Source organism: Gavialis gangeticus, unplaced genomic scaffold (assembly GCF_001723915.1).
Source record: "Gavialis gangeticus isolate Ggan-Ray unplaced genomic scaffold, GavGan_comp1, whole genome shotgun sequence".
NCBI lineage: Eukaryota > Metazoa > Chordata > Crocodylia > Gavialidae > Gavialis > Gavialis gangeticus.
The window spans coordinates 43177239-43203656 of record NW_017729034.1 but is presented as its reverse complement, the minus strand read 5'-3'; the positions used below and the strand labels follow the sequence as shown (position 1 = coordinate 43203656).

Here is a 26418-nt window from a genome sequence, read left to right as displayed (position 1 = left end):
CCAGACAGGAAAAATCTCTGTAGGTACTCATTGTTAGTCACTGGAATTCATCTACAGCAGGAAACTGCCTACATAACTAAAGGTTTCTTTAAGGCACTGATAATTCATTTCTGCAACAAAAAAAAAAAAGGAAGTGGTGTTCAGAAATAGTATCTACTATGAATAGATTATTTATCTGTAAATTATCTTTTCTGCTCTTTGTAATGTATGATTTTGTATTCTTTCCTCATTTATAGAAGACTAAATGAATTTTAATTATGAATGTACTAAATGTTACAAAATCACCTTCTGACAGTAGGTAGATTTAAAAAAAAAAATGTCAGAACAGGAGCAGGAGGAAAAACTCTTCAGTTGCTATCTTTTTTGCTATTGTAACAGATTGGTTTGTTATTGGGCCCAGCATCAAAGCTTACTAGATAAATTTAAATGTATTAGTTTCTGCTGTATATTCTTTCCCATAATACTCAAGTTTACTCCATTTCTTTTGATGCGAATATGAGATGCACACTGACCTTTCAAGGTTCACAATTTTATGATTTTACTTCATGTTCCATATTAATGATATTAAGGGGAAAATCTATAATTTACTATAATTTGCTATTAAACATAAGTATTTTCACACATTTTAGAGTCAGCACTTTAAAGTATCTGCTCCCAACTGCCATCAAGGCTGCTTGCTAAGAAACTGGTAATCTTTATGTATACCAATGCTTGGCAGATGAATGAAATACAAGACTAGAAAATCTTTTTTCATCTAAATATCTTTTAAAAGACTCACTTTTACAAGTTTAAGTGCTTCCTATCACATGCTGTGCACATTTACTTTCATAACCCTGCTATATTCAGGTCTTACCTAGGCAACACCCACTTACTCTATGTACCAACTGCAGCAAAGTTCTTAAGCACTTGCTTAGTGGCTTTACTGTGAAGAAACTTTAATGAACAACTCTAACAGCCTTCTAAATTCTCTGCCAGGGATTTATTATTTTAAATTTCGCCTCAAAATCTTTTTTGCTAGATGTAAGACAACTTGATATATCGCATTAAAATACTATTTTCGTGTTCAAAAATAAAAGTACCTATTAGAAAAAACTCTGTATAAGTTACTTTTTTTTTTATTTAGAGCCCTAAGCTGAATTTAAAAACAAGTTTTCCGTCTCCATTTCCTACAAATTTAAGATGGGAGCAATATAATTCAGGTGAGTAGAATTAGCAATGCTAAATTCTGGAACAGTCAGTGAAAGCAACAAATAGTTTTATATTAGGAACATAAGGATATGACATAGTAGTTACCTATGTACTTATGTTAAGTACTGAAAGCTAAAAAAAAATGCATGGTACCTTAAATTGGGCTTGAAAACAATAATCTTGGGTAGCATTAAATCATTGTGGCAGGAAATTATGTGCGTCTATACCATTTTATGGGTTCATGGTTTGTAAAATTAGATCAATATTCCCCCACCCCACCACACTAAAAAAAGAAACAGGTCTGTCTACAACTGGGCTACCATACTGTACTCTGTTTACTACCAACAACTTCCATTAGAGTTCCATTAGAGCTGAAAGACAGTAATACCAAAATAATCCTAGTAATTTAAGTCTATAAAGGCTAATAGTCTATAGTTAATTTATCAGTGACAAATCCCCCACAACTTCTTGATTAAACTATGCCCCATCTGTTGTAACATATACTTTCCCTTCTATTCAAGGGAGAACAATTTTTCTATTTGTTAAAGTGAGAAGGACACTGTCACTGAGATTAATTTGTTAAATAGTAATAGGAAGTTATTTGGCTTTGCCTTAAATTTATGGAACTAAACAAAGTTCAAAGAATTAGAAAGAGGAATTCAACCTGCAATTTACTTGTTAGACAGTTTTTGCATTAAGAACAGTGTTTCAACAGGATGTTTTTTAATTTGGTTGTTTTAAATGTCTGAGATCATACACTGTTTATCATGCAAGAAGGCAAAATGACCCTCTTGAATTGTCCATTTATTATAATCAACTGCTCATAGTATTGGATTTTATGGATCATTCAGTTTAATTAGAGGCAGAATTATTTTACTTATTTTACTTTTTTTGAATTCAGGGAACATCATAAAGGCTATTCCACAGTTTCATAAACGATTTGCGTTGCATTACTTTGAAGAAAGCAGCATTAATATGGGGGGAAGAAACAAAGTATGTAATCACATTAAAGAATTAATCACTGTCTGTGATATTTGGAAGTTACCTAACAGTAGTGTTATTTCAATACAACATATCTTTATAACTTTTTAAAAACAGCCCTCAATATAACAAGAAATAACACCCATCCCATACACATGTGGCATTAAACTAATAAACATGGATATAAGCAACTGTGAAAAATATCCCTCAAAATAACCTTTGCCATTAACATTTTATTTTTACTTCCTTGGTGCTCTTTCAACACACTATACATCTTGGGTATCCTCACACATCCAATTAAAATATTCCTTCTGTAAATCAGAAAGATGGTCAAGAACACTGACATACAAAGAAATCAATGCCACAAATGGTGGCATCTGTTTTAAAGAGAGCAAAGAAAGCGGTGGAGACATCACAACTGCTTCAGAATAGCGGAAGGTACGTTTCATAACAAAATGATTTATGCTCATAACCAAGTTAAAAAAGCAGAGTAGAATAATCTCGCTGATACAGCCACGCATTTAATAGCTTAAAGGGAGTGCACTGAAAAGCTTAAGAGGGAGAGAGAGAGCATGTGCATACATACACACAGACAGAGTAAGATCTTTATGATGTTAAAATTCATCTCTTTCAATTTGCCTTTACAAATACTATTTTTCTGAGGATTTTAGGGAGGGAGTGGTTTAACTGATTTTTCCGTATTGTGACAGAAACAGAGACGGAAACATAAGACAACTGGTTGTCACTTGTTTCTCTTCAGAAGACATTCAGGGATGAGTGTTGCTTGAGAATGCGAAAGCTGTCATCAAAGATAAAATGCCAAAGAAATCAAAGAATTTTACCTGTCCCTTGTTAGGAAAATGTGAGCAAAAATGCTGCATAAATAGTAGCTTTTGAGAAAGCTTCTAATCAAGATGAAAATGGGATCAGAAAGCCATAAGAACGTTACGCGACATCTGTCAAAAAAGTACTCAAAATCTTTATACTTGCATCATGTATCTATATTTATGCTACATACATACTACAAAAATTCTTGTAAAAATTTTTAGTTTCACACAATTTTATTGCAACTATTTCTATATGTATCTAGCTGTAAAACTCAGTTATCTATACAAGACTTAAAATGAATCATAAAAAATTCCAGAAGCGACAAAAAGTTTTCCTTTACATAAAAATCTCACCACTTTATAGTTCTTCACCTGCTTTCTACCCACTAACCCAAAATCCCAAGATTTTATTCTATAGGTTGGTAGCAGGAGCTATTAGGGAGCAAAATTCAAGACTTCCTAATACAATACAAAACTCATTATATTTTGGGGTACTTTGAAGTGAGTTTATAAAAAAACCTCTTTAAAACTTACCATTGGCTGTGCAAGTCACTGTTACAGTCAGGAGGAAACAAATATAGTTCCAATTTAAAAAAGTTAAATTAAAGAAACACTTCAAACATATATACATATGGGTAAGTTTGCATTCCTAAAATCTATATTTAAGATCTACATAAAAGTGATCTGGTTTCATTCTGGCATCAGTGGGATTTCTCGATACACAGCACTTTTGAGAAAAAAAAAAAAAATCAATCCACTTCTATTTATATGCCTAATGATAGGAACCCAAGGTTGTAAATTGTGTCCAAGTATTTTACAAAAATAATACAAATTTGAACAACTAACAGAAATAATAAAATTCTATTTAGATATATTAGGGCTGAACAATATGAGTTTTCTTTGCAAATCTTAGTATTTGACTTTAAAAGTAGAAGAGATATTACAATTAATTAAATGTTAATGACTGAAAGTGGAATCAACTCTATGGTTGACAAAAGCTCATTTGCTATAATTTAGATTAAATGCACTTGCATAATAAGTACCTCCCCCAGGTTTTGTATTTTCCATATAAGCATAAGTTTATTAAATATTTAGAGAAAATGTCTGGCTACTGCATCTTGGCTGTAGTTGACTAAAGTGAACCTAGCTCTACTGAAGTCGATGAGAGATTTTACCATTGACTTCAATTGAGTCAAGATTTAACCCTGATTTGAGTTTAATGGACCTAGTAACTTTGGGGCATACAGCTCCAGCAGTCATGAAAAACAGGGAAAACAAAATATCAAGACAGAGATGCAATTCTGCAGTATGGAATTCAGATACACATTAGTCAGTGGAGTTTTCCAGAAGTAAACGGGATACAGGAGTGATTAATGTATCATTACTCACCAACTATGTTATTTTTCCTAGAACTCTTACCTGTGCAGTCCCGTATTTTAAGAGTTTACTTTAATAAGAAGTAAATATTCTGAAGTGGAATGTCTTTGAAATAGACTTACCTGAAGCTCCTGTTTCATGAATTTTTTCTTCACGTTTGCCTTCTTGCTTGCAACCATTTTTTTCCTCAGCCTCATCATCACCCCACCATGACGGCTGTCCATATAAAGGCGTACCACGAGGCATTGCAGAAAGATCTATAGGGATGTTCCAAAATAAAAGAAGTTAGTCTTACATTTACTTGCAATGCTTAGATATCAGAGAATAACCAGGAAAATTTTTTGTGTTGAAAGCAGTAGCGTTTTGATTGTATACATTCAGGCAAATACACAACCAGTTTAAAGTCTGGATAAGTGATCCATGTTCTAAATATAAAAGCTCACAAATGACCTGACCAGAACTGCTTGCTTAAGCACTTATGCAAATTCAGTTGACTTGTCTCATCAGTACTTCACAGTGTTTTTAAACATTGTTTTCTGAATTCATTTAAGTCATCTCAGTATCTGCACATTATCAAAAACTAACTGCTACTATTCTTGTGAAAGAGTCACTTTTATCCACATTGACCTTTAACTAGAATCTGAACCATCACATGTAAAAACGATCAAATTCTGTAATGCTGCCAAGGTTCTAAATAGCTGACAGCTACTAAGGAATAACAAACTGCACAGACTATAATAAATAGTTAGCTTAGCAATGCATGTTACAGGAATATTTAACTGAAAGAAAATGACTGTCATATAATTTTTTTAATTTCCAGTATCATACAGATGTTCTCATGGATTAGATCTTTGGTGTTTTAATACTATTATAGCTAACTCTTGAGAAAAATATGTACACAGTTACTGATGCATCAGTTCCCAAATTGCTATCACTTAATCATGTTTTTGTCTGGAAAGCAGAATAACATATCTTAAAGAACTGCATATTTTGCAATAATATATACTGTTCAGATGCTATGAAAAAAAGACCATTTCCATAATGTGCATTTTTTAATTTATGGACTGCTCATGAATGTATATACAGTAGTTATTAATAAATGGCTTACAGGGAATTAATCTTCACCCAAAGTAAATGTAATAACCACTTCATATGCTTTCATCTATACAAATTTCAAATTTGTTTTCTTCCAAAACCAAGCTTTACATTAGAATATACTGAAGTATCTAAAAGCATGATAGTACACATTTCTCATATGGTTAACTGAATGAATAACAGTAAAAAATATGTACATATGCAGGTGTAAAGCAATATCCAGAAAGACTTCCAAGTTAGTGCTAGTGTGAATGCATTACCTAAGGCTGCTTTCTTATTCTATGGGTTTTTGTTTGGGGTAGGTGTCAGCAGGCAAGAAATATTGCCCAACCTTGTGTAAAACAACAGTTTCTGGATTCCAGAAAAGCAAATCCATTACAAACGCTAAATTGAAAAGATGATTTCATACACGCATGAGTAGGCATTGAACTTACCAACCCTCCTACCTCTCCAAAACAAAAGACTAATTAATTATGCTACACAGTATTATAAACTACTGAGAGATCTGACCTATGTCTACATGGTAAACTTACTGGGCTCAAGATCAACATCAGACTTGCAAAGCAATGTCATACAGCCTGTGTTTGTTGATTGGCTCGCTGAGGGAATCAGTGGTAGCAGCAGTAGGGGAGTGGTGGCCAGGTTGGAAACAGCAGCCTACTTTCAGAATGAACTCTGTTCATTTGACCCACCACACCTAAAAAGCGGTCAAACCCTTTTATAACCAGCACATATGTGCAATCATGAGCACGCTAACTAAGCAAGTGATATCGTCCCCAATCCATGAGAACAATTTTGGCTATATATGGCCTGGATGTGGCTATATTATTTCTCATTTTAAAAACAGCATAGCTCAAACATGTATTTATAAAGTTTGGTAAGTTTAGTGGGCAGATGACCTCTGAAGATTATTTGACAATAGACATATTGAAGAAAGGAGTACTTATCATAACAGAATCACCTGACCTTGTATGGCACAAGCCAGGCTTAGTTACCCCTATATTAGAAATAATATAAAATGTGGCTCTTCCCTCATCTTGCAGTTATCATTTGGGTATTTACACAGATAGCATAACAGACAAACAAATCTTGCAGTTGAATTAAGGGACTTTATGATGTTCCTGTTCTGAACTCAATTCAAATCTACCGCAAATATATGAAAAAAAATATTTTAAAGACCAACACTAGAAACTATAAAATTGCTTTTGAACAATACTATAAACTGTTTATGGCAGGGGCTGTCCTTTTATCCTTCTAGAGCAGGGGTCGGCATGCACGCTGAGCATGGCACACAAGGTCATTTTCCTCGGCACACACTGGGGCCAGGGAGGCAGCAGCTGTTTGCAGCCTCCTGGCTGCAGCTGGCCTCAGTTTTGGGTAGCTGCTGCCAGCTGGGAGCAGCCTGGGCTCCATGGCTATCAGCAGCTACCCAGAGCTGAGAGGCTACGAACAGCTGCTGCCTTCCCACCCCCGGCCCTGGCCCCAGTGGGCACAGTGGTGGTACCTGCTGCCTTCCCTGAGCCCAGGGCCGGGAGACGGCTGGGACCGGGGCAGGAGGGCAGCAGCTGTTTGTAGCCTCCTGGGTGCAGCTGGGCCCGGCTCTGGGTAGCTGCTGATAGCCATGGAGCCTGGGCTGCTCCCATGGAAGCTTGGCTGCAAGCACCCCAGGCTCTGTAGCCGTCAGCAGCTACCCAGAACCTGGGCAAGCTGCAAACATCTGTTGCCTCTCCGCCCTGGCCCCAGCCCCGGCTGCCTCTCAGCTGGAGACCCAGCCCCGGGTTCCGGGGAGGCAGTACATACCGGCAATGCTCTCCGCTGTGCTGCCCTTGCTGCTTCTGCAAAGCAGCGTTGGAACTCAGTGTGGCAGGGCACATCAGGGGGCGCAGAAAGCTGTCTGCTCCTAGCTCACGGCTGCCCTGCCACACTTCCCCTGCAGGTGGGGGCAGCAGCGAGGGGCACAGCCCTGCATACTGCCCACACTGCTCTCATGCACACAGGGGAAATGTGGCAGGGCAGTGGGGAGCTGGAAGCAGGCAGCTTTTGGAACCCCATGCTGTGCCCTGCTGCACCAAGTTCCAACACTTGGCAGAAGTGGCGAGGGCAGCACAGCAGGGATCACTGCTGGTATACGCTGCCTCCCCGGAGCGCAGGGCCGGGAGGCAGCAGATGTCTACAGCTGGCCCAGATTCTGGGTAGCTGCTGACAGCCACAGAGCCTGGGCTGGGGGGCAGGACAGCAGGGGCTTTGGGTGGGAGGCAAGGGTCATGAGCAGGGCTGGGGGGCAAGGGGCAGCAGGGGCGAAGGGCAGGGGTTCTGGCTGGGAGCCACAGGGAAGCAAGGTTGGGGGGCAGGGGGCATGAGCAGGGCTGGAGGGCAGGGGCTTTGGCTGGGGGGCAAGAGGCAGCAGGGCTAGGGGGGCAGCGGCTTCAGGTGGGGGGCAAGGGGCACAAGCAGGGCATCCTGCCGTGTACCCTCTGCCCTCATTTTGTTTTTCTGGCATGCCGGCACTCCAGCACCTTCCAAGGTAGGCATTGTGGGGGTTTTTGGCACTCCAGCCAAAAAAACCTTACCTACCCCTGTTCTAAAGTCTTGCACCACAGGGTTTTGGTTGACTACTCAAGCTTTATGTATTATTACAACAATGTAAACAAAATGAACAGCTCAAACTAGAGGCATCAATTATTATCAATTATCAAAACTCACAAAGTTTGAGGGTATGATAGGAAATTTGTGAAATAAAAAGTTTTGCCTTATTTTAGATTTATGGTTAGATGTCATTATAAAGGAAGTTGGAAATTCCATTCAGAGCATACATATACTGAGTGCATTTTAAAAATAAGTCTCTATTGCTGACTATTTATATTTATACCTATTGCCCAAAAATTTGAAAAAAAAGTTATAGCTCTTCACAAATTATAATATTAATTGGTGCATAAACTTCTCACCCATAGATTTTTCTTCAGATTTCAATGCTTCTGTAGCTTTGTGATGCATTTCAGTCATAGCATCTGGTACCTTTGGCTCTGTACCTTTGGAGCTGATTGACTTTGATCCTTCTATCTCTGAGGATTTCTGGGATAACTGGAGCTGACTCGTGAATTTTTCATGCTGAGACACAAACAAACAAGGCTCAAAAATGGAAAAAAATGACACAAATTATAGCAATACCTACACTGAAGACTGTAGTATACATAATGATTGCATACTATTACCTTAAGTGCTTCTTCAGGAACCCTCATTTCTCCTCTGACTACAGTAAAAAGATTAGTATGTATGAAACAATAAGGAAAGACTTCATTTTTATCAAGAAACAAAAGTATTTTATTCTGTTTTATTCAAGTACCTGAGTACCTTCTGGCAGCATGTTAAGCAACACTAGTATCATGCTATCTAGTGTTTTTTGTCCTCTAATCCACTCCCTAAGACCAGAAGAGCATTTAGGTGGAGTGCTTTTGTTGCATGTGTGTTTTTGTTAAGTGTTTGTGAGAGATAGCACAAGGTCAAATGAAAGGAACTCGCACTCAGAGATGAAAGTGCTGAGGCCTTTCCTGGTCTTTATTCCTGTAGAAATATACTCCATAGATTTAGACCAGCCCTTAAGAACATTTTGTTTTCCAAAGAGATGAACTTGTGTCAGAGAAGCAGAACCAGCAACAAATTTTATCAAGCTAAATAGCAATAAGTGTCTTAAATCTTTCTGCATAATAAGGAAAGTAATTTAATAGAATAAAAGCATCAACCAAGGTAACAACATATTAGAGACTTTCACAGCCAGGATAAATTCATTTCAATTTCCTAAATTCCAAACTATGTTAAATATACTTAAAAGAAAAAAAACCCATATTTATTTCCTGTTGCAGAGATCGGGATTTTTTCCGCAAATGAAACACCCAAATTTTTGTTCTAAATTATCCATTTTTCTCCAGATGGGACAGATTTATCTCAAGGAAAAGAATTGTTCAGGTAAGTACAGAATAATTTTTCTATTCATAGCATGGATTTCTACCAACCTGTTACAACAGAATTTTTGTAGCATTTATGTCCAGTAAGCCTTTTGTCTTGGACATCCCTAATAAGCAATATATATGCCACCTCCTACTGAGAATAAAGATATGAAGAGGACTTCTAACATAAAATGCAGTTACCTAAGATCAGTTGACTAACGTGCAGAATTTGGTGATTTTACATGATGAAGGCCATGTGGCTGCCTAGCTGATTACCGAGATAGACATGGCTTCTAGTGATTGCACTTTGAGCAGGGGTGGGCAAAATATGGCCCGTGGACAGGATCCAGCCCACAAGGCCATTCTATCCAGGCCGTGGGGCCCCTAAAAAAATGTAGAAAATTAATATTTTTCTGCCCTTGGTTCCTGTCAAAAATGGGGCCCCTCATCCACCCCATGGCTGGCGCCCCGCACTGCAGACACTTGCAGCCTGAGCAGGGCTCTCCGGAGCAGGCATAGGCAGCCCCAGGCCAGCTGCGAGCGGCTGCAGTGAGGGGCGCCGGGCATGGAGCAGGGAGGGGCAGCTTTCTCCCCACCCTGCACTTGGCACCAGCTTGTAACCTGGCCCCACTGCCAGGCTGGCAGTGGGGCGGGTTACAAGCTGATGCTGAGCATGGGGAAAAGTGGCCCCCTGCCTGCCCATGGCCAGCGCCCCGCGCTGCAGCCACCTGCACCCTGCATGAAGCTGCCTGTGCCTGCTGCAGACAGCCCCACGTGGGCTGTGAGTGCCTGCAGCTCGGGGCGCCGGCCATGGGGCAGGTGAGGGGCCACTTTTCCCCATGATTAGCACCTTCTTCCCTGCTGGTGAGTAGGGGGTTGGGGCTGTGTGCTGCCCCCTACCTGTACTGTGGGGTTGGGGGGGCACTGGGTGCGAGCGAGCAGGGAGGCAGTGGGAGCACAGGGCGCACACCAGTGTTCCGGGACCAGTGCTGGTGGGGCCCAAAGCAGGGTGCCAGAAGCATGGGGTCCCAGCTGGCAGGAGCTCTATGGAGCCGGGCAGCTCCCCCATCCCCACTGGTGCAGCCCAGCCTAGCTCCACAGACCCCTGCCGGCCTGTGCCCCGCTCTGGGCCTCACCGGAGCTGGCCCTGGGACATTGGTCCCAAGATGGTGAGCGGGGGTGGGGTGCCTGTCAAGGGGTGGGGCACCTCTCAAGGGGCGGGGCTACCCATGTGGCCCTCAACAGCCTGCCAAAACTGGGTAAGTGGCCCTCTGCCCAAAATAATTGCCCGCCCCCGACTTTGAGGCTTAAGAATACTTTTTAAAATTTAATTTGCGGAAGAACACTACAACAGCTAGGAACACTACATGTATAATTGAAAGTATAACATTGGATCTCATAGGAATTAGATATACCTGGATGGACACATTAGCTAGCTGGAGTCTATTTTAAAGGATAGGAAGTATACTGATAATTCCTGAAGGTGTTCAATCAGAGTAATGCTGAAAGGAGCAGAATAAGGTTCCAAAGTTGTGCTTTATGACAGTGAGGTTGGAGTATTTCATGCTGGCATTTATGTAAAACTATTTTTGTCAACATGCTGTCAATTCCCCTTCTTCTCGGATCCATGAGATAGTAGTTCTACGCAACTATTTTGTAAGAGAAGACCTCCATGAGACAGTGGCATTGGAAGGTCCAAAGTCAGGTTAATCAAGTTTAAATTCCATACCTGCCGTACAATCTTTTGTACAACCCTCTGAAACAGTGACAAATGAGAGAAGGCATAACCAGAAACATTGCCCATACATGCATACTGGGTTATGGCACATGGCGAGGACATTATTGTTGTTTCCAGACATAATGTAGAAAAATCACCAATCCACCGAATCCACTTATGAAAAATTTCTAGTGTAGACTTTACAATAATCAAATCTCAGCCATATCTTGGGATGCATCTCCTTTTGATGGGCGTTGCACACAGAAATAGGAAATTCTGTTTTATCCAGAAAATTAGAAATTTCTTTTATTCTCTCATGTTCTTCCTTACTGAACAAAAACCCCATCAGCCATGATAACTAAAAGCACCAGAATAGGTATACCTCTCTCTAGACTGAGCAGGAACCAAGATTATCAGTAGACTTTTCAAATGATTCTTTGGGGCCTAAACTTTCCATAAAGTTTCTCATCGTTTCTCCCTAAAATCCAGGAACTGATTTGCCTGTGTGCTTTATCTCAATATAATTTGAGCCTCTCATTTGAATTCAGACATCTGATCTTCCTCTCCCAAGGAGGAAGAATTCCCTTTTGCATGAGCAAATAACTTGCACACACCGATTCCACCAAAGGAATTAGCACACCCATAGCTGGCACTGCTCTACCATGCCACACACTGAGAAAATGTGCAGGAGAAATTGTGATGTTATTTTATTTTCTCTTTGGGAAACTGGCTCCATAATCCTACTTCAGAGGGAAGCAAAATCAAGCTCAGAGGCTGCTCCAAAAATATTTCTAAGTTGTCAACTCTCTCTGATTTCTCAAAGGTGCAGTTTATTGTCTCCCCTCATGCATATGGCACCTTCATGGTTTTCTGAGTGAAGGTATTGACTTTCAGTTCAGGTACAGCCTTTCCAGAGGCTCTACCCTTTTTGACTGCATCTTTGTAGATCTGTTTCCTCCAGGTATCCCATGGGGAGCTTGCTATTGATATGAAGCAGGGCCAATCTGTACCCAAAGGTCCCTTACTGTATTGTTTGGAGCTGATAACATCTGTACCGTGTCTATCCACACCTCAAGAAGCATGACTGCTAATGAAAACTCTAAGGCAATGATTCTCAAGTGGGGTGCCACACCAGATCCTTTGAAGGATGATGCAAGTTGGAAAGGAATAATCACAGGCTAAGGGTTGCCCATGCCTGGCTGATTCTCCAGGCCAAAGGCCTAAACCCTCTACAAAGAGGTAAGTGCTATGATATATAAATTAGTTTTTGAAACTGGATGCCATTCAAATTACAAAAGTTATGGAGGGGTGCCTTGAGTCCGAAATGGTTGAGATCCACTGCTCTAGGGATTTGGGTATCTGGCATGCAATCTTTTGGTTATCCTTCCTCTCACTGGAAATGTATGAGAGAGTGACGCTTGTCTGTTGGGCCACCTATCCCTGTCCTACCTTCCTCGCATTTACGAGAGTGGGAACGATAGATTGATGAAAGGGCGATAGCAGTGTCAACTATACCAGATTGGACTGCTGAGATAGTTGACTGTCTCTCACTGAGCAGAATCTGGCTCTTTGATTGTCTGGATCCTTTCTTCCATGGGAAAGGCAACGTGGAAAGGGCTTGGGAGCAAGAGCTGGGGTAGGGATGTAGAGACAGGGAACTGCATTATACTACAGAGCCAGCCAAACTCCGCAATGGGACAGACACACCATAAACAGATGAAAGCCTTTTGTCTACCTTTTTTCAGCTTGGATTGTCCCCTAAAGCCTGCAGGGGTATTAGATACTGCCATGAGTAGGGAACCATGAAAAGGGAAGTTGAGCTAAGAGGATAGTTTCTCCACAAAAGACAAACACAGCTCTGGGAAAGAGATGCAAATGAAATGCATCATTTTAGCTGAATTATTAGACAGAAGCTTGACATACACACTTATTCTCAAATCATAAAGCACTACTGTATTCACTGACTCTATAGTTCAGGAAAGCGTGTATTGCTATAGGAGAAAGGAAGCAATATTAGTCAGTTTTTACACTGTAAACATCTTTACTCTTTTTAGCTGATTATTCCTTCACTAACAAGTTTTCTGAAGTCCCACAAAGACAACAGTTTATATTGAATATTGCCACTAAACCCATCCAATGAGAGACACAAATAGCAATAAAGTTAAGAAACAGAATTATTAGGGTCAGATCCTATTCTGCATACTAGGTACATAGCATAAATCCATTCTGCCCTGGTTGCATCCCTGAAAAACCTTTAATGCATTTTGTTTTTTTGTAAAACATGTTTATATTAGCATTACAGACAAAAAGCAGAAAAGGAAAGGCGCCCCACCCATCTTTTGCATTAACTTCCTTTTTTCAGGGACTCAAGCACGGTACAATGAACATTTAAACACCTAATAGGTGTAACAGGGTCTGTCCTTTATCAATACTAGTATATTTTTCTTTTGCATTTCAACACCTACTTTTGTCTTAAGTGCTATCTAGATACAAAACACTATGAAGAAAGGCACAAAGCCCATTTTAAAAAAAGGAATGATTAGAATAAGGGGAAAAATGAAAGAAAGGGATACAAAAGGAACATGTAATTCATTATTGCTTCTTGACCTCTTGAAGGCTCAGATAGTGTAGACCTTCCGACAGTTAAAAAGATAGTATACTCATCACAGAAAGCCTTTTAAGAGGACTGGATACATGGGTCTGTACTCTGGATGTGCAAGGATCAGTCAGAAAGTATTACATGCTATTTTTTTTTCCTCAGCCAAATATTACTGGAAAAAGTATTAGACTTGCCTGCAAAACGTGTAAGTCCCTATTGAAAGATAGCTGAACAGAACACACAGCTATCTTTCAGTAGTCTCCTACTCCGTCAATGGCCTTTTTCCACAGGTGAACAAGGGCATGTATCCCAATACTGTACAACAGTCACTATGTGACAAACTATTGCAGTGACATTTTTGAGAAGACAGTGAAGTGATGGAGGCTGTTCTGCAGTGGCTGCACAACAATCGCAACAATTAATTTTACAATGTTGGGGTACATAACCTTGTTCACCAGTGGAAAAAGGCCACTGAATGAGGAGGCCCTACTGAATAAAACTGTTTTCATTGATGATGTACATATTTTTCATTCAAGTTCAATATTTTTCCAATACCAATTGGCTGAAGGAAAAAATAAAGCAGGAGGCGTTATTTTCTGGCTGAACTTCATGCATGCCTCAGTCTGAGCTCATCATTCTGTAGATAACAGTGTTTATTTGGGTTCTCTACATCAGTGGTCTCCAAACTTTTTTTGACCACGCACCCCTATCAGTAAAAAAATTTTTGAGCATGCACCCCCAATATATGCATACTTATATAAATATAAGTTCTAATATTTTCTTCCCACACCCCAATCGATTGTCTTACACACCCCACTTTGGAGACCACTGATCTACATAACCTATTTATCTCCTTATGATTCCATACCCCAACTTCTATAAAGAAGCACAGCTTCAGCTATATTTGGATGACTGTCACAGATAGGAAACAGGAATACAGCACTTTTTCATCATCCCTTTTACAGATTTTTCTTTGCCATGTCCAGATATAAATTATTTGGTGTTAAATGGTTATCCAAAAATTAGTTCACTGATGTTTCACGTTTGTCTTCCAATTAGAGTTTAAAGTATTTATGTGAAATACTGTGTCAGCTATGAACCATTTCCTAGGACATACTGTCTAGCTAATTTTGCCCTTATTTTCCTCAATACATAAGATGGACTGTTCAGTGCTGCTTCTAACTTGCTGTACTTCTGTCTACTCACTTGCCACCTAAATTACATATCTTAATATTCCCTGTTAAATATCTCAAAGAGTTAATGGCTGATAATGGAAAATACTGTTATGCAGCAGCAGTCAAGCTATTTAAAATTATTTTCTTTACCCCTTTTTTATAGCTGTTTCCTCAGTCTATTCTTGATTGCAACTGGGCATAATGTTTCTATAACTGCAAGCTAGTCTTGCCTACTTAGATATTTTCCTAATTGGGTAGAAAATAAAACCTGAGGATTTACTGTTAATAAATATTAAAAGATCTTTTTAGGATCAGTTAACTGACCAGTTCAATATTTTATAGTACAAACATATAGCAAAAATTGCATATTTTTATAATAGAAGGATATCATATCCAAATCTCAGTTTATCTTCAAGCTTCAGGGTAATGTACGTCTGTTCCGGAATCCTCACATCATTCACAAATGTCTACAAAAATAAAAAAGGGGAGAAAGATATTATAATTCAAAATGTAATAAGGCATCAACATAAATCTCTTGATACAAGAAGTTACAGTACCACATAATTTTGTTGATTGATGATGGATTATTTTCTTGGTGAACTAAACAGTATTCTTGAGATATTACCTGTCTAACTATTTCAGAAAAGAAGTAAAAGACTTAATCAGGTTAGCATAATCAGACTAACCTTGTAAAGCTCATTACCATTTTAATCTTGTTAAGAGTATTTGCTGACTAGGATTACTGATTATAACAATATGTTGTTCTCTCAAACAGTGGGTGTCTTGGAAGTGGGTTTTCCCCCCTAGCCATGGCTATAATCAACATTAAGGTTATTTAAGGATTTCTTGGGGTGACAGCTTTTATTGGAGCAATTATGTATTTAGGATAAAGTTAGACACGCATTTCAAATGCAAGACATTCTTCCTCAGGTCAGATCACAAGGAGCCAGGGGAATGTGATCAAATTGTTTGCATTTGAAAGCTTGTAAACTAAGAAATCCTTGTTTCTCGCATAATTTCTAGACCATCAAGGCTAGAATAATCACTCTTACACTGCCAAGGCTATTTAAGAAATCCTAACTTACTCTAGGCATTTCATTTACCCTATCATCAGTCAAGTGGCAGAAAGATATTTCATAAAGTATCAAAGTAGTTAAAGACAAAACAGAAAACAAAAAAAGAATTCCTTCCTCATCTCCCCCCATACCACAGACATGTAATATAGACCAGGGGTGGGGTGGGATGGCTAACTCGCTTTGCACCCTGGCTGGATTTGGACCATGGGGCTCCTTGCAGGCCAGAAGCAGCAGCGGCAGAAGTGGAGCATGTAGTGACCAGGGAGGCAGCAGAACACATGGCAGCAGCTCCACTCCCTCTGCTGGAGCTACTGCCACTGAGTACCTTATGCCACAGCAGTAGCTCTAATTTTATCACAGGAGACATGGCAGAGGCTGGAACCACTGCTGCTGTGTGCTCTGCTGCTGGCACTGCTATGGACACCACTGCCACCCCGTGTTTCACTGCCTCTGCTGCATGCCCTCAACTTCTAGTATTCCACTGGTAGCTCCACTGGATCCAGTCCATGGGCCTAATATATACCATGTTACAAGTTTTAGCTAAAGACTGCTTGCTTGCCTTGCTCCAGAAATCTACACCTCACATTTAGAATTCTGCCAAGATGCAGCAATTCATAACTGTTAGACACTGTGCTGAAGGCAAGAGATGGGAGGAAGAGGGAGAGGGAAAATTAAACTTTATCACTTATTTATTTATTTATTTTGCTTAGAGGTGATGACACTAAAGACTTATAGTGATGAAGAGAACAAATGTAGAACTGTGGTGCCAATATTCATGATTGCTAGGCCCCCTCTACACATTACACATATTGTGCAATAAACTAATTAACTGTGCAATTAACTGATTAAATGTGCAATTACCTTAAGACCAGCTACACATGCAAAGTACTTATCATACCATAAAAATCTCCAACCATCTATAATGTCAAACCTCAAAAATGTGCATTAACTTTATAGCTGGTTGATATTGAGCTTAATTTCCACATGTAATGGGGTCTCCCCTGTGGCTACAAGCCCTGTCAGCTGCAGGAGTGCACCACAGCCAGAGTGAGACCCCCCAGGGTCAGGGGGTGTGCATGCACAGTTGGCACTTAAAGTCTCATACTTGACAGGGCTCTCAGTCCCGGCTGTGCCACACAGCTAGCTGGGACCAAGCATCCCTGCATACCTGATGGGGTTCTGTCCCGGCTGTGCCACTGGTCTCAGCTGCTGTCGTGCAGCAAGGACCAAGAGCCACTCTCAGTCCTAGCTATGCACGACCCCTGCATCTGAAGGGGCTCCCAGCTGTGGGAGACTGCTTCTTGCCAATTCAGGGGGAGCCCAGGACCAGGGTCCCCCTACACCAGCAGTAAGGTGTGATTGGATCTAATGTACAATCCCACAATCACGCCTCCTACCATACACTGTGGCATAGCAGGAGGTACAATTGTGTGGATCATACATTAGATCCAATCATAACTTTGCCCGAATGTGTACAGGGGGCCTTATAGTCTCTATATAGTAAATTAACAAGGTATAAATCTGTTGGTGAAAATAACAAAACCAAAGTATTCTTACAGAACTTTATATTGCTTCATTGCCATACTATCTAGCTTCCAAGTCTAAAAATAATGCCAGCAGACTGTAAAATTCACAGGGCACTTAGATGCAAAAATATGGTAAAATTAGTTTTAGAAGCCATTATATTTCTCCAGAATTACTTCCATAAACTAGAAAATTAATCTATTCATAATAAGGTGCAATAGATTTTACTACCCACGCAAATAGAGAGGACCTCTTCAGACCTTCACAAAGGTCAAGTTTCCTAATATAAACACTGAAAGCACACTTGTTTATATAGCACAAAGAATATCTGCAATCTCTGAAGTAATGAAGAGGACAAACTAGACATATGCATTGACAGCAAAATAAATATTTAGCTGATTGTTTGTGAAGAGTTGTTTTAGTCTTAAAGCAAAAATTAAGGGTAGGACAGAAATGGTATTTTCTCACTTCAGTGGAACTCCCAGACAGAAGACCCAAAACCCACTTGCATACTTCAAACCCAAGTCTTAGCAGAACATTTTTAGATATGGAATATAAGAGTAGGAGAAGATGGGAAGCTGCCACTATACTTCAGACATATCCCAAAGGACTTGTAGTTAATTCACTCACCCATCTGAAAAAGTTATATTATGAATGTTATTAGACTCAGGTACTAATGGGGCCCAAGGAAAAGTCCATTGGTTCCACATGAATTTATTATTTGTGTAACACTCACAACCTGATGCAAGCTCCTTATATCAGATGAAAGAGCATATTTTGTGGTGCTGCTTCTCTAGTTCTGCAAAACCACCAAACTCCTTTATTCTTTGGAAGAAAAGATTTCAGTCCCATGCAAACGTAATCTAATAGTATTAATATGAAATTCAATTTTTTTTTTGGTGCCTGCAGACCTATGAGTCAAAAGATGACTTACAAGACCACCTTACTCTAAACTGCTCCAAATTACACTCATGGTATAATTACCAGAGGTCCTAGTTTTCTCTGTTTAAAAATCCCAAAGTCTAATTAAAACCCCCAAAATGGGTGTTTTTCCACAATTAAAATGAAATGCAACTATATATAAATATAGATATGGATATATCTATATCTATATATATAGGTATCCATTGAACACAATCTTTTATATTTATGGTTTTACAGCAATCTGGAAGCTTAACAGTACCTCACTCATTATATAATTCTAATATTATAAAAGCCTAAGTCTGTTTGTCTGTCTGTCTATAATGCTTTATTCGCACTGTGATTGGCTGACAAACAGCCAATTAGAGTGCAAACAAGCATTCCAACAGGAGCTGGTGGCTGGTGGAGCGCTGCCATGATGGTGTGGACACAGAGAACAGAGGGGACCCTAAACCCCCTGCTCTGCTCCCTGAAAGTGGCAAGGATGGAGCAGGGGGCAGGGCCAAGCCACCAGAGATGGCCTGCTCCCCCCCACTCTTACTCCTTGCAGGTGGCGGCGGCAGTGGTGCTGGGAGGACGAGCAGGCCCCATACAGGTATGGGGAATAGTGGGTGCGCCATGGAGATGGTGGTGGGGGGAGGGAAGAAGGGGTCCCAGGCTCCATGTGGGGGTGGAAGAGGACCATGCCCAAGCTGGGGGAGCAGCAGGCCTGGGTCGACCTGGCGGCAGTGCAGGAATGGGAGGAGTGGGCTTGAAGCTGACGGGAGGAGGGAGGGTGGTGGAGGGGGAAGAGGCTCGCTGCTCCCCTTCCAAGGCTGCTGCTGTGTCAGGCCGGACCCACTACTCCCTCCCACTGCCGCAGCGAGCCAGCTTTTCCCCCAGCTCAGGCTTGGGCCTGCTCCCCTCTTCAGGCCCGGGCCCACTCTTTCCCCACCCCGCTCCTCTCCGCTGTTAGCTTTGAACCCACTCCTCCTGTTCCCCTGCCGCTGCTGGGTTGGCCTAGGCCCACTGCTCCCCCCACCACGGCGGGCTGGCTTCTCCACATCCTCAGGCCCAGTCCTCCCCCACATCGGGCCCAGGCCCATGCCCACTCCTCCCCTCCACCCACTGCTGCAGCAGGGAAGGGGGAAACGGGCCCAGACCCCAAGCAGCAGGAGGTAAAGGTGGAGCAGGCCCAGATGGGGGGGGGGGCAGTCACAGGGCTCCATCCCCGTATGCTTCCCCCAACCCTGTCATTCCTGACGTGCAACTGACTAGTAATAAAATAAATTCTAAATACTTATATATTTTGGTAGGGGTGCACCTATATATTGGTTGACTACCGGATTGGCACCAATAAAAGAAGAAACGACGTTATCAGCTATTGGCTCTTTTTGGTCACTGTAGCTGATAAATACAGCATGGCCAGGGTGTTGGCCTCTTATCCACTGTCTTGCCCACCTAGTCTGTATTCACGGACACCACATGAATTGGCATCATCTTCCTAATCCTTTGTCCGCCAAAAACTGTAGGCTGCAAAAGCTGTTATTCCACATAAACTTCGCACACCTAATTGTGTAAACCTAAAACACATCCCAAAAACAGGGAAGTGTCACTAGTCTAAAATAGTCTGAATTAGTCTAATTTTCCCTTTTACTAATTTGCTCACAGTTGTTTTTGTTTTTGGAAAATTGACCATTTAACAATACCAAGTATACTACTGGCTGAGACCATACACAAGTGAAATTAGTCAATGATACTTACATTCTGCTATATTATGATACTGATACAAACACACACACTTTTTAGTTCAGTGATTAATAGACTGTAAGGTGGAAAAGAGCTTGGATACAGCTCATTTACATGCAGCAATTTTTGGCATGTCACTGAAGAGTGATGTTGTAATATCAGAGAAAGTTGGTATTCACCCAACTTCAGGTCTAATGATGAAACAGAAGAGTTGAGATAAGGAAGAAAGATATGGCCAAAAGTTAAAGCAAGGGATGGGTAAAGTGTAAGGACTATAAAAGAAGGATTTTTTTAATGAAGAAGAAGAAATTGAACAAAAAGGATATGTACCAATGTGAAAAACTGTTTTAGGGAGGGGTGTCAAAACTCTATTGATCCCTGTTCCCCTGTCTCTTGCTGGATCCAGACTGCAGGGTTCTTTGTGGGTAGGACCCAGACTCAGTGACAGTGAAAGGGGTGGAGACAGGGCAGTTAGCAGCAGTTGCTCACCCCCCTGCCACTGACACGTACTCCCAATGTGGAATTTGTCCCACTCCCAAATTCTTGTCCCCTGTGGGAGCCCCATCGGATGTGTGAAAGGGCTCTGTGAAGCCAGATTTGGTCTGGGGACTGGATCTTTTGACACCCCTGATCGAAGGCACGATACTAGGGTGTGTGTGGGGGGGAAAATTAAGTATGAGAGTAACTATTCTTAAAAGATGCAAGGGCAGGTTTCAAACCAAGTCAATTATGAAACAGGTCTTATTAAATTCAAGCTACTGAAAATGGAAAGGCTTATCTAGTGATTACCAGAGCTAAATTTGTTTTGGAGAATAAAATAAGTGAAGGGCTCATTCAGTAACTACTGAGCACTCAACTCAAACTATGTTTTGAGCTTGACTTTAATTTAGTGTATTAGTTAATAATGAGAAACAAAATAACTAGTGTGTAACAAAATATGTTTGAACCAATTTTGGAACTCATTATTCAAAGATCAAATGTATGCATTTCTTCAAAGGGCACAAACATTTCAGGCAACTCATTTCTAATTTGTTGTTGGGATCCTGACTGTTTTGAATGGCTGTGCTATAGATTCTAATGTGTCAATTAGAACAAAGTGGAAAGAACCTGACTGGTTTGAAAAAGCCTACCCTGTTCCAAAAAGAAACATAAGACTATGAGATCTATGCTGGGCAGACTGAGAAAACTGAGTATTCTTTTTCTTTCTTAAATCACTTGGGCAACACTGATTTAACTTGTTATTAATATTACACAAACAGAAGTGCAGCCAAAAGATGCCAGCCATTTTTCCTCAGTGCCCTCTTAAGAGTCACAGCTGAAAGCATTTTATTTAAGTATAGAAGCTCTATACTGTAGATTTTAAGTTTAGTTGCAGCTAAAATCTACAGCCATTTAATACTGCAATGTATGGAAGTCTATTAAAATGTGAAAAACAGTGATTACATTTTAAAAAATAGTTACTTCAGCCATACCAACATGCTTAAAAATATTCATTAAAAGGCAAGAGCTTACACTTAAAGAACGCTGCTGAAGCAATCCCTCAAGAGCCTTAAAATGTAAATTACCATTTTGTTTTCATACAAAATATATTAACTAAGGACTAAAGGGGACTCTTTTTAGATCATTGTTAACTCACCCCATTTAGGCTGCCCAAATCCTTCACCAAATGTTCATCTGTAGAAGCATCATAATTAAGTACAGCATGTTGCTTGTCCACACTCCGTGACTGAAATATTAAAAAGATTAAAATGAATGCAATTAGGATAATACAGTTCAAAGACAAAATAGTTTCATATTACAAAGGCATTGTAAGAAGATGACTTCACCTCAATATAAAGATTAGAAAAAGGTGATTCTTCCCAGGGTCATGCTGGGCAGCCAGACTGGACATATATAAGCAAATATGGTTGTCCAAAAAACATAATAAAAACAAGTAGTCTTTGTTTAGCTTAAACGCTCCCTGAATGAATCCTGCTAAGTTTCACCTGGTTTATAAACAGTTCCTGAAATTAACAAAATCTCTGAGATTTCTACCAAATAGCATTGTTGCATTCCACTGAAAACTCTCTTTCTTCTGTCCCCCACTCCCCCAAATCTACAGACGATTATCTATATAAGTAACTATAGATATATAGTGACCCAGGTGGATAAGTAACGGTAGTGTTTGGAAGGAAACAGAAAGCTGAAGTCTTGTTTAATTTCTACCTACTGACAGAAAATAGTCAACAACTACACTTTATGTGCTAGTAAGCAAAATCTGTTAAACAGCAAGCATGTAAATATAATTTTCCTATACTATAGTTCCTATTGTTCTTTGTTATCTAAATAAACTACTGAAGGAAGAAGCAAAATTCATAATTTTTTTTAAAGATACATTATATATTAGGTATTCGAAAGAGATGGAAATGATAATGTAGCCTACAATTCACAAAATATGTACATTTTTACATATATAACTTGTAACAAAAAATCTTACTTGTATGATACATCTATAGAGGTAGGTGACTAGTGGAAGTCTAATGGAAGACTAAGTCAATTTTTAACACATTAATGTCGTCTGGCTTTCTGCTATCTCCTAGCAAACAGAAGGGAATGGCTCAGTGTAAAGTATCTCATTAGGGATCTCTTGTAAGCCATTCACTGTGACAGTTGCTCAGAAGGAAATGTATTTTACAGAGAGTAAAGTGTTATTTAAAAACTTTAAAATGTACATTTTGTGGGTTTTGTACATTTGAAATTTACATTTTTGACATCTGTGATTTTCAAACTATTTGTGCAAGACAAACTGAATATGCAAATATACTTGATAGATTCAGAAATAGTCATAATATTGCAGTGTAAACTCATCCTGTAATATTTAGAGTAATTTAATATGTTATATGATATAGGAGTTTTACATTTAAACTCAAGTGTAAGGTACATTTTAAATTATTAACAAAGACTTTGTGACACCAGATAACTTAATCTGCTGCCAAATACAGAAAAGCTTAGACAAGTTGCATGTTGTCCCCTAAAAGTTTTAAAACTTCAGTGTATTTTTATTTTTTCTTCTTTCAGAAAGGACAACCATAAGTACTCAAGCCCAAAATTAATCATGAAAAGGTTTTGTTTTTATTGTTTAAATATCTAACCAAGAATTAAATTTTAATAGATTCTTTGGAGACACGCACTTAAACTAAGGATTCTTCAACAACTACTTTCTCAAATAACCTAATAATGTTTACTGAATAATTAAGGTAGTTGCTGTTACTTTCATTCAAATTAAATAACTCAATACACATCTTACTTTAATGGAACTAACATTATCTTACTTTCAAGTCCACATAATTATAATTATTTGTTGTATTAACACTTCTAGGATCTTTCATAAAGTAAGCATTAAACTCAGTCTCACAAAGAAAAGCATTAATTTACATGTCTTTTATTAATCTGTTTCTCCTTGGTTAACATAAGAAATTTCATACTATGCACTTATATATTGTATCAAGAAGCATAACCAACTTCATTGGTTCCTTCCAGCCCTTCAAGTCCAGTTCCGTGCTATTACAGAGAACTACACCATACAAATTCCATTTATAAGCACAGTCAAGCTCCATCATAAAGCCAGTTAAGTTTTCTGCCCCGTATTATTATTGGAGTTGTTATCCAGACCTCATTCTTTTGTGTTCTAGTTTCTAATCTAAATGTATTTACCCGTATATATTTACACCTATATACGTTACATCATATATATGCTCTTGGGCCAACATTGTCCTTTAAGTTAAACAGCTCTTTTCACTCCCTGCTATTTAGGCCCTTGATATATTTATAGTGAACAACCATAAGTCCTCTAAGCCCTATTTCTGATAGGACAAATACAAATCAAGCTTTCTGTCTGCTCTCAAAATAATCTGTTAATATTCCTAGTAGCACTTCTCTGTACCAATTTAAGTTTGATTAATTCTTCATGAATACAAAGAAACCAGAAGTATTTCAATGAGATCTCATCAGGACCTTATAAAATTGTCTTAGTGCTTCCCTATCTCCACTAGAAATTCTTCTCCTGACATCCTGAGATTGTATTTGTCTCCTGCACCACATTGATTTGGGATGGGGGGGAAGAAGAAAAGGGGGAAAGGTGGTCAGTTATCCTATGACAGTGACTTTTTCTTCCCATATCATTTCTACCCAATTAACTCCTAGGTTATAGCAAAAATTCTTGTTATTAGCCTTTAAGTGTATGACCTTGTACTCTTCTACTAAATGACAGCTCATGCTACTATTACAGTCCTAAAGGTCATTCAGTTCTTCTTGCAAGAGTTTCTGTTCCTATACTGACTGGTATTTTCTGCATTGAGAATGCCTCCCAGCTTTGCACTGTTACCAGATTTCATCATCAGCACAGTTCTACTTTTGTGCCAAGATCACTCTTGAAAGTGTTAAAAATCAGCTCCAAGACGGATTGTTGAAGAACTCCTGAAGCAGCATTTTCCTGTTCAATATTTCCCCTTTCAGCATTAAGCCAGTCACCACTGTCTAGCTAGTCCCTTGTCCACCTTAAAATTCCCTCATCCTTTCCATCCTCATTAACAATTTCTTCATGTGTAACTATTTGACACATGAAATAATTTACTGAAGTCCAAACAGGTTAGATCTATGAACAAGTTTCTTGAAGAAAAGTAATCACAGGAAGATATCAAGTTAATCTGGCAAAAACATCTACCCTTGATAAAGCCATGCTGTGTTTTTACCCATTTTCTAACTATGTCCAATATCTTTAATTATTCCTTCCCTCAGAATTTGTGCTAAAAATATGATAAAGGAGGCTGTTATCTAAGGAAGTTTATGCCTCTCTGAATGAGTAGGTCTCTCAGAAATTACCTTGGCCTGCCTTATGCCTGACTTCAGATTAACACAACCAACCCTTTCTAAAGCCTTGTATACTATTGAAGTTAAACATATTTGTCCATATCCCTTCCCTCCCAACTTAAATATTAGAAAAAATACATTTGCTAATTGCCAGTCATAGAGTACTAATTCCAACTTGACATTTATTTTAAAAAGTACTTGCTAATATATCTGCATTTCCTGTGTCAATTCTTCTAGAATTCTGGGGTGGAGATTCCTTAGTCCTTACTGACCTGAGTGCATTAAACTCCAAGTTTTACCTTCCACCTTGGCTGTAATAATGTTCCCATTAGACATCCTCCCCCTGGGCAACACTGCTTCAGTATTCAGTAAAGACTGTACAGTGTTTATTTAGTTGTTTGGTCATTTCTATATTATCACCATCTACCCCATCCTTAATGTACAGTGCTGCCATTTCTTTTCTTGTTCTCTTTATGCATTTAACCTTTTATTAATTAATTTAATATCCTTTGCAAAGTGTAAATCGACTTGACTTTGGTGATTCTTATTTTAACTATACAACTTTCTGACTCCTGAGACAGGATTCTTTTTTGATTAGTTCCTTTTACTACTCTCTGTATTTATTTCTTTTTACTTATTTTAATACTGTCTTTGAGGTGGTTATTTATTCAACTCTATCTAATACTCCTTTCGGCAAGTCTGTCCATCTGTCCATTCTGCTCCCCCCCACTTAGGATGGAAATGCCAGACAGCTTTTGCACTGCTGACTTAAATTTTAAGCCTCCTCCACATTTGAGTCCCTTAACTCTTCAGGTTACTTTACTAAATAGTTCCTTAACTGTTCAAAGCTTTTCCTTTTGAAAACAAGAACTTTAATTACAGATCTTTTTTAATATCCTTCCATTAAATTTAAAGTAAATCAACCTGAGATAATTTCATCCAACCTTATTTTCTTATGACCAATTCTACTATATCCTCATAACAAAAAGAAACCCCAAACAAGTATAACAGCATCAAATCTTGTTCTTTTAACTGGTTATATGGTGGGAATATCTGGATAGCCTGTCCAATAAAATAAAGGCCGTTTAATTAATAATATATGTTCTTAGTTCTACATTTCAAAATGTTAAAATTTCCCAAAGTGTTACAATTCCTGGTGGTATTAATATTAGAAACCTCCAACCATATCCAAATCTGACCTGGGGGGTCTCTATCACTATCACAACACTTTCACAATGCTTCTCTAGACTTTGACTATAAACTAACTCTGCTTTATCTAAAGTCATCACTTATTCTTTACAATCGAAAGCAGAAAGAATTCTACCCTGTCATGGAGTGGGGCCTAGGAGCGGCCGTGATCCCGCTAGCGCCCCCCTTGCCGTGGCAATTAGGAGATCAGCACCCTCTTATTCTCGCCC

The 26418-nt window shown here is 39.4% G+C and overlaps 1 protein-coding gene across 9 annotated transcripts in view; it reads right to left on the bottom strand.

Moving 5' to 3' along the window:
* CEP170 (centrosomal protein 170) overlaps positions 1–26418 on the bottom strand; it is a 177881-nt gene that overhangs the window by 114878 nt on the left and 36585 nt on the right. For all 9 annotated transcript variants that reach the window (XM_019526993.1, XM_019526996.1, XM_019526992.1 and 6 more), the window contains exons 3-7: positions 21789–21878; positions 15292–15370; positions 8681–8739; positions 8414–8576; positions 4496–4630 (exon numbers count right to left, since the gene is read on the bottom strand). In XM_019526993.1, coding sequence (XP_019382538.1) covers positions 4496–4630; positions 8414–8576; positions 8681–8739; positions 15292–15370; positions 21789–21878 — 526 coding nt within the window. The remainder of the gene's footprint in view (positions 1–4495; positions 4631–8413; positions 8577–8680; positions 8740–15291; positions 15371–21788; positions 21879–26418) is intronic.